Genomic DNA, 9,350 nt, shown 5'->3' on the forward strand with positions numbered 1-9,350 from the left:
GGGAAGTTGGTTTTCCTCTTAGACAGGTTCTACCAGGCAGGACTTTATTCACTTCAGTGAAAATTCATCCTGATTTGTAGATCCATACATTTGGTGGCTAGGGAGGATCTTGTGAAAGATCTCAAGACTGACGTGTGTAACACAGATGGGCAGTTTGCCAACTACATTCTACATCAAGCTGAACAGTGTACAGGGTTTTGGGGAGATCAGTTGAGCTCCTCATCTCCCCAGGCTTTTAGCATTGGAAGCAAAACTTACTTTGCCTCTTTCAGCTGTCTAAAATGCTAGTCACCCAGATGCCCTGATTGGAGCATGCGCTCTTCCAGGAGATGATTCACCCTTTTCAGAGACGTATGCCCAAGACAGAAGGGATGAATTGCACTGCGGAGGTGCCCATCTGTTTTCTGACTGTGGAGAATGCTAGACCCCAACAGATTAATTAGTGGTAGTAGGGAAGGTGATTCCCATTCCATAACTCCAGGAACTTTCTTTAGCAGAATCTGTCCTGCTTCAGTGCGTATAAATTATGACATGCATCTTACTAATTATTTGCGATATTTTACTGTCACTAGGCACTCTGCATTAGATAGAAATTCTGGTACTGACTCCTGTGGGATTTGGTCTTCTCTCTGTTTAAAAGCAAAAGGAAATCTTTCCCAGAGGGCCTCCCCACCTCAATCCTTCCTGGATCATCTCCAAGCCAACTATGAGCATGGCTTTGATATGCCTTGATGTCTCCTTGGCCTGCATTCCCTAAGAAAATTCCCTGCTCTCACCTGTCCCTCAGTATCTGATTTCTTGTCTTCTCCTCCCAGGATGAAGGATGGCTGATGGGCGTGAAGGAGTCTGACTGGATCCAGCATAAGGAACTTGACCAATGCCGAGGGGTTTTCCCAGAAAATTTCACAGAGCGGGTGCAGTGAAAGCCTGAGCCCACCAGCTGCGAGAGCAAGTGTTCCAGTAGATTTTTGAAAAAGAACAGCAAAATGAAAGGACGAGAATTTTAAAGGAACAGAAGCCTAAAAAAATGTCAACTCAAAGGGTGTGTTCTTCTCAAAGGGCAAGGTTTTAGAAGTAAATTGAAATTCAAAGTATTATTAAAATATATACATATTAATAATAAGTCAAATACTCTCTTCCACTTTGATTTAACAGCGTTTGAATTCAGAGAATTGATACAGAAGCAACTCAGTGTGGTTCTGTAAACACTGCATTGCCTAAATTGGTGAGATGTCAGTCTGATCCCTAGAAAGGCAATATTTGTCTAATGACTTGAGAGTAGAAGCTCCATTTGCTCTTGGGTGGGTTCATCTGTTTTGTCTTGAAGGTGGCTTGCATGGCAACCGTAAAAATTCAGCCTTCCCCATGTGTTCAATTTACAGTAGGCCAAAATATCTGTTACGCTGTTCAAAAGAAATATTTAGTGTATAGTTTTCACCAATACAATGTATGTGTGTGTGGGTGCGCGTGTGTTTTATTTTCTTTCTTTAAAACAGTGTTACGCAGACTGTGATTTTATACGTTTAAAGAAAAAAGAAGCTATGTGGGAAGGGCATGGAGGAGATGAAATGCATGAAGCTGTGCTAAGTCTAGAGTTTTTCTAAATGCAGAAACTGAAATTTTCAAAGTAGTATTGACCTGTGAAATGCTAAGAGGAGTGACAAATTGAAGAGGAGAAACAAGACAAAACAAGCAGATGCTGAAACTTCAGATGGTTCTGAAATTTAGGAGAGGGAATCCCCTGCCCCTTAACCCCTATAAACAGATTCAGAAAAGCTTAGATGGAGGATAGCTATCAAATCTGGCTGGTTAAATATTGTACTCTTAAGGAAAAGGGATAATGTAAGAAAATTTTTTTTCCCTTGAAAGGCTATATAAGAAAAAACACTGAGGAAAAAACCAATTTGCTTTCTGTGTTTTTAATTTGAATTGCTATTTGTGGAATTGTATTTCTTATTTTCCTTTGAAGCATTCTTTAAATGAAGTATCATTAGATCAGATTTATCCAGTGTTGTGCTGGTGAGCAAGTTAACCTCCAAGAAAACCGTGTTCTTAAAATACTCATTTGAAATGGCTGCATGACTTCATGGTATTTTAATGCATTAGAAGAGGAAGGCAAGAATATCAAATTGTCAGCATCAAGATGATGCTCTGTGGTCTAAAACTGATGCTGAGAATTTTCCTAGACCTTTCCTGTTTGTTTTTGAAGGGTTTTCTTTATTTTTATTTTTTAGTTTAAAAAAGCAAACTATGTATTACACTTGTTAAAATAAGCCAGTTCTGACCCTCCAAGACTCTGACATCCCACAAAGGTACTTTAAACTTTACTTGAATACTGATGCAGCTGGCAAGCAGGTCAGGCTATTATCATTTTTTATGTTTTTTTTTTTTTTTTTTTTTTTTTTTTTTATCCCCATGATCTTTTTGCCTTGAAGGGATTTTTAACAGTGAGGTTACCTCCTGCTGCAAAGGAACAGGATCACTCTATGAAATAATCTTTCTAACTGTTAGAAGCTGGCTTTTGTCAAAGATGCAGAGAATGCTGACACACACTACTGAAAATCCCACCTTTTTTGATCTGTTTTCATTACTTGTTGGACAATAGAAAAAAAAACATTGTAGGGCAGTAGTGGATTTTTTAAAAAACAATTTTGGTCTAAAGGGAAGTGTCAGATTTTGATCTGAAGCTATATTCTTGTAAATGCAAGGATTGCTGGAGTTCCACTTGCTTTCAACTTGGGAAATGATCTGTACTAGGTATTTACAGCAATATAATAGATATCAAAATCTGTCTGGTGTGCCCAAATTCCATCCACCTCCCCTCCTTATTTTTTTTAAATAGATTTGAAGGAATTTGTATTTTACACCGCTGTTCCAAAAACAGGTGGTATTTAGGAGTAATTGCTCACARTACAGAAGGACTAGACTCCTCAAGTTATACTATAGTGAGCCATTGCTTTCAAATTCTGCCCTGTTTAGTTGTGTGATGGGGTTTTTTGGCCAAGATTGTCTTTATTACTGCTCTTTCTTTCCAAAATATCTATTTTTATGCATTTGTGACTCCCATTACTTGTTTAAAGACTAATCTTAAAAAAAATATACATTTAAATATACATAGAAATATATATATATTAAAAAGCGGGTTGATCCAATTAACATAATATGCTCAGCTTAAAATGTTTATTTTTATGCAAAACTTGTGGATTATCGTTTTTTAAAAAAAGACAAGATTCTAAGTACCAGAGCTATGATTTGTGTCTTGCAAGTAATTGTTCTAGAGCATTTAGAAAGCTGTGCTGATTTCTAATTTATTGTGGGTTTTTTGCTGCTGTTGTTGTCTTCTGCTGTGCTTGAACCAGGTGACTATCCCAAAAGAAATCCTTATAAGGCCTTTTTGTATTATTGAGCTTGCAGAGCAACTATCCAGTACTGTATTGTCCCTGCAGATGTGGTAACACTCTGCACAAAAGGGATGGTTTTTTCAGGTCATGTGAATGATGCTCAAATATTACTAGTATGAGGGATATTGCATCTTCGCTCACTTCCTCATGCCCAACCCCCCAAAACCCTTGCTTGGAGCAGGTAGGAGGGGTTGCCTAGATCTTGCATTGCTTGCATATAAATGATTGCAAGTGCATCTCAGAGTCTGAAAGTGCAGGATTGGACTCAGAGTTTATAAATTGCCTTATATGTGAGTAAGATGGCTTAGCCGGAAGCTTGTAGGTGATGATGTTTGTTTAGAGCCAGGAAATCTATCATCTCCTAGGTCATGTTCAGCCCATTGTAAACAGGTACAACTCCTCTGATTTTCAGTATTTTTACATCAGCTAAATACCTTGACTGTGGTTGATATTACTTGGTGAAACAAACTTCCCATTTACTTTGGCTTAGGATTTATTGATATAGACAGAGGGACAGTAAACTATCAGGTAGGCTGTGCCCACAGTGGTTTTTCAGTYTGCAGGCTAAACTGAAAAATCTGGAGGAAAAAAGTTGTAAGGATGACCTGAAATTCTAAGGGTGACCTGAAACAATTTTTTTTCCTTTTTTTTAAGGGAGGCGAAACAGGGGAAAATCAAAATAAAAATCAAAAATGAAACATTTCAGCATTTTGTTTTTAGAGTTACTTTTTCATTTTTTTAAAAACATTATGACTTTAAACATACTTGGGCTATGAAGAGTTGTTTTGAAGCAAAAATGTGAAACCTTTTGTCTTGAGAATGCTTAAAATGTTTTAATACTGGTCTTTTTGCGCTTTGTTCCCCTTCCCTTAATCTGACAGATAGTTTTGTTTAACCCAAAAACCCAAAACTATTTTTTTTGTGAATACATTATATACTCAAGAGAATCTAAAGAAGCCTGTTGCCCAGTTGTGCTCCACTGACTGTTACACTGCATGTCTTTAGGATTGCAGGGTATCTGGCCCCAGCAAAGCTGTCATTTTTCAATCTAACCTCCTCTTTGAGTGTTTTACCAGGTGAACTATAAAAGCATTTGTCAGCCTTTGCCCTTGACTGGTTTTGTAACCTGGCTTAGAAAGACTTTCTTGCTCTATCAGTCTATTTAGTCATAGATTTATGACCATAAATTTATGACACTTCTCCAGCTTGAGCCTAATCCTGTCATTCAGTGGGAATTATCACTTACCCAGTTGTTCTTTCTCCCTATTTCTCTCTATTTTAATGTCAGTAATACATCTTTATTATGTAGAATTAGGGAAAGAGGTCCCAGATTAGATGAATGCATTGTTCCAGGTGGGACTTCTGCCTTGTCTGTGTTGCTTTGTGTGGGCATTTCTCAACCATCTGCTTTTACAACCTTTGCTCTTGGCTGTGAAGGCCACGTAACAAAAAGGAGTGTGCAGGCTTCATTCCAGGTACTTGGGTTGTGGCAAATGGATCATAAAGTTAGACTAGCTCCTTGAAGCCACTGGCTGCAGTTTTCTAGGTCACAAATGTAGTACCCTTACCATGTCCTCCTCCCCAAGGAGAATAGCCAAGGCAAAGATCTCTAAGTCAGGGGAGGCCTCTCTTTTATGACCTGGAGCAGGTTGTAAGGGCTCCTTCCTTCACCCAAAATCAGGATATCGTTGTTTCGTTTCTCAGTAGTCTTTTGAAAGGGAAAGACACAAGTTTAAGTAGATCCTATAGAAGGATGGTAAATTACCTTTTCATTTTAGGGTGATTGCCTTGATTGCCCAATCTCTTGGTTCAAAGGAGATCAATAATGTAGACATGTGTCCTGTGCAAAACGTCTTTTCTGCTCTGTGCCAAGGGAGTTGAGTGCTCTTAGCCTCTATCATGGATGTTTTGGGCACTGTGGAGTCCATTCCCCCAAATGATAAACGTCTGCTAGTGGAAGCAGAGGAATCTCAGCCCTTTCAAGGAAAAGCTAACACTCCCCCAGAGGAAAGGCCTGTGTGCTTCTATCACAGTGCCCTTTCTCTAGGACCTAGTTTGTCACAGCCCTCTCCTGTCAGGTTGCAGCTTCCCTGATCTCCTCTGAGTAGATGGTTGGCCCATTCTGCACTATCCTGTACGGTTTAGTGAGGACTGGATCCAGCATGTGTGTCCATAGCTGTCCTCGGAGCAAAGGCAAGTCTTCAGCATCACGTTGGTTCCTGTCATTTTAACTGCAGTTGTGCAATATAAAGAAGCAGGTGTTCTAAGTGCCATACAAGTCAATGAGGCTTTTGCATGTGTACTTCCTTGAATGGTGCCTGTTGGCCATATCAAGCATTGGCCCCTCCTTTATCACTACTTTTGTTGAATCTAGAGGAATTTTAACTCTGGAAGGTCACTCCTTTTGTGTGCTGCAAGTGGCCCATCTTCAGAAGTGATTAGACACTGGAAAACAGGAGTGGATAAAAGATAGAAAGTTGCTTCAAGGCCTTTAGATCATAGGGCAGGAACTGAGCTGAGTCAAAAGCTCCAAAACTGGGAGGATCCCTGCTAGCGCAAAGGAGTGAATGGTCAGGCTGTTACGTCCCTTAAGCCCCATCTGTGCAGGAAAGTAAATAAATACTGCTTAGTTGAGGCAAGAAAGAACAGTATGACACTGAAGCCTTGTGCCCACAAGGGACTAGAGATTATATTTTGGTGTAGTGCCTAGATTTTCATTCATTCCCCGGATGGTGTGGGTCAGTAGTGGCCCCAGTGCTGCATTCCTTTAACTTCCTTTGCTGTTCTACTGTTTGGCTGCTGTGGTATTTTTGGCCTGCTTTGGCGATGCAGGAGCAGGCTCCTGCATCTCTTGCTCTGTGCTCTCTATCCTAAGCTGAGAGAAGCTAAGATCTTCCAGTTAGGCTCACAGGAGCATCTTCTGCTCCCTTTGTGGCTGTTGACCCCACTCAGAGTCTGACCTTGAGGAGGTGCAGTTGGCAGAGGATGCCCTAAATTTGCCATAAAATGGATGCTATAAAATCGATGAGAGCAAAATCAGTATAGATATTAGAGTGCGTAAAGGCCTCTTGACTTCACTAGCCTCCAGGTCTTTCTGAATCTGGCCCCGCTCTCCAGCTCTTCCTGCTTCCCAGCTGCTCCACGCTCTCGGAGGATGATAGYGTTGCAGTGCACTTCTCACCAGCCTGAAGTGTTAAACTACAAGATACACAAACCTGTGTTGAACAATGAATAGTGTGCATTGTAGCTTGATAATGCTGATGTCAGGAAAATAAGCAAAAGCTTTTCCTCTTTGGGTTACCAAAGGGAGGTTGTTTCTTGCTACACATACCTCAGTGCATTTGCACCTGGGGCTACTGCAAAGACACCTCACTGCTTGCGTCATTTGGTTTAGGCCTTTCTGAGCAGCAAACTCCTGCTAAAGAGGGCTGTCCTCCAATGGTGCCCAGGGGTGGGTTGTGCCCATCAGCCCTTGTGAAAGTTGGGGTCTCTGGCTGGCATGAAGGCTGGCACAYGGAGGCTGAAAAATGGAGGTTTTCTCCATATTTAAGGGTCATTTCAGAAATTTTATTTATGAAACTAAATGGCGAAACTACATCTGTTAAGACTGGTCTGTATGAGCTGATATTTTGATGCATCTTACGGCTGTAATTCCTTCACCTGTTTTTACAGTGTGTTCTGCTAACCGTGTTCCTAGTCTGCATTGCACATAGACGGTCATTATGTGAAACTTGCCAGATGCAGTCCTGGGCTTATTGCTTCTCTTTAACTGARTCAAATTGAGATGATTTTGGCAATGTATTGGCAATCTCTTTTCCTTCTGTTAGTTCAGTCTCTGAGTTTAATGACAATGACCTGAGAAATATTTGCTTTTTGGGTGTTTCTTAATTATTTTATTTTTTGTTTTGTTTAAACAAAGCTGAACAATTCCCAATGTATTCAGAGCTGTGATGCCCAGTTCCAGTGACAAGTACTAGATGGATTTGTCCCATTTTGTTTCTTGGCAATGTTCAGAAATATAATTTGTGTCATCCTAAGTCCTGTGTCAGTTTTTCTTTCTATCTCTCTTCCCTCYCTCCCCCGTTCCCTGCATTTTCTTCCTTTATTTTAGGAAGCTGAAACAGTTCAGGACTTTTATCTCCTCAAAGAGTTGAGTAGAGAGGTTTGGTTTGCCCAGGTGCCATTAAAATTGGGAGTAAATACAACAGAGAGAATGGAAAGGGCAGTGTTGGCGCTCTCGGTCTTTCCCTTAATGAGTACAATGGCAAAATAAACTTTTTTACAGCTGTCTCTGGGCCTGCTTATCGTAAGGACCTGTCAACAAGAGAGTGCAAGGTGTTGATGGAATCAAGACCTTTGCTTTTTGAATAGCTGCTGACTCTAGGGTGATGGGATCTTCATTATTTAAGGTAAGTTTGTTGATGGGAGTATGACACCAAATTGGTTGCCTAACTCCAATGGCCAGGACATCTCCCAGCTCCCTTCTGCCTTGCCATACTGAAGTGAGCTCTTGTCTGGAAGTCTTAGGTGGAAAGCTCCAGGTTTTGCTGCTATGCTGTCTTTGTAGGTGATGGCTCTAGTTTTTGGGTTGGCTTTGAGGTCTGCCTTTTGATTGGGCATTTTCTCCACTTGTAGAAAGGGTGTTTCTGCCCTTCAACCAGAGTGTTTGGGATCCTGAGATGGAAGGGATTAGAGGGATCCACAATTCATAGCAGACCATCCTTGGGGCATTCCCTCAGAAGCCTGATTCCAAACAGGCTTGTGCAGGAGCACGCAGACCATATTGCATAAACAGAAAACACCATCCAAGGGCTGGAATACGATCTGATGCAAACTGGTGCCAATTAGCACTTTGATGAATGGCCTGCCAGACTGTTTTAATGTGTGTATGTGTGCAAGCCCCAGCACCAAAGCGGAGAGCTGGCCACACCGTATTTGCATAGTTCCTTCATTTCCAGGTGGCGTAGAGGGTTTAGTGCCTTTTAGCCTTTCACCTCTGTGGTACTCAAATGGATCTGAATCAAGTCCTGCAGCGGCTGGAGTGGAAGAGGCAGGCTGTGCTCCAAAACAGTTGCTGCAGTTGGTGACTTAAGCTCTGTCTTAGCTTGGCCTGATGGCTCATACCAGGCTGAGCCAGGCCTGCTCTGCAAGGACTGGGAGCTAAGCTTGTAGGGCAGGAAATAAGCCCTGAGGCAGGGGGGCTCCATGCAYGCCTTGAGTTTGCCCTGCCTCATGAAGATTTGCTTCCATCACCCACAAGCGTAAAGAAAACGGGAGGGGAGAAGGTGGCTGAGGGGAAGCTCTGTGCATAATTCACTGTCAGCCACCTCTGCTCAGCTGTATGATTCATTCCCAGCAATGCCCACTCGCTCCAAACAAGCGGCACTTGAGCTCGCTGGCAAGGTGCATGCTGTGACAAGGTGAGCCCTTGCAGTGCATGTTCAGAGCAGGAAGAGGCTCGTGGGTCTCCCACAACCAGCATTGAGGAGCCCTGATCATGGTGATAGATCAGGGCCTCACCGTGGGAATACACTGGAGGAAGTCTCTACTGATGGAAGAAGCCCAGGGCTAGGCTGGGTGCCTGGAGGCTGGCAAGGCTGCGGCCACAGTGTTGTATGCCTATGAYGTTAAATGCCGGGGTTGTTTGCTTGGTAATGGCTAGTGCCTATACACCAGGGACCACCTGGGCACAAGTGGGTAAATACCTGTACATTGGCATGATTGTGCCACGTTCTGGCACTGCTCTTCCAAACTCGCTCTACCCAGCTGCTCTGGCATCCCTGCATGAAAGGAGAACATCCCACCAGGGTGACCCTTCAGCATGATGATACCCTGTGCTGCCCGAGGAAAACTTGGATGTTGGGGGCTGCAATGTCCTGGCCAGAGATAGCCCACAGGCCAGCTGTGCCACCATAGCTGTGAGCCCAGCAGGTACGAGCAGCAGGATGC

At 42.4% G+C, this 9,350-nt stretch overlaps 1 protein-coding gene across 1 annotated transcript in view; it reads left to right on the plus strand.

Annotated features, from left to right (window-relative positions):
• The window catches only part of BIN1 (bridging integrator 1), a 67,422-nt gene extending 59,984 nt beyond the window's left edge, over positions 1–7,438 (plus strand). The window contains exon 19 of the mRNA XM_085311051.1: positions 816–7,438. Coding sequence (XP_085167177.1) covers positions 816–923 — 108 coding nt within the window. The 3' untranslated portion in view covers positions 924–7,438. The remainder of the gene's footprint in view (positions 1–815) is intronic.
• The last annotated feature ends 1,912 nt before the right edge of the window (positions 7,439–9,350 follow it).

This window comes from Rhea americana, unplaced genomic scaffold (assembly GCF_003343005.1).
Source record: "Rhea americana isolate MKP2758 unplaced genomic scaffold, rheAme1 scaffold_33, whole genome shotgun sequence".
Taxonomy (NCBI): domain Eukaryota; kingdom Metazoa; phylum Chordata; class Aves; order Rheiformes; family Rheidae; genus Rhea; species Rhea americana.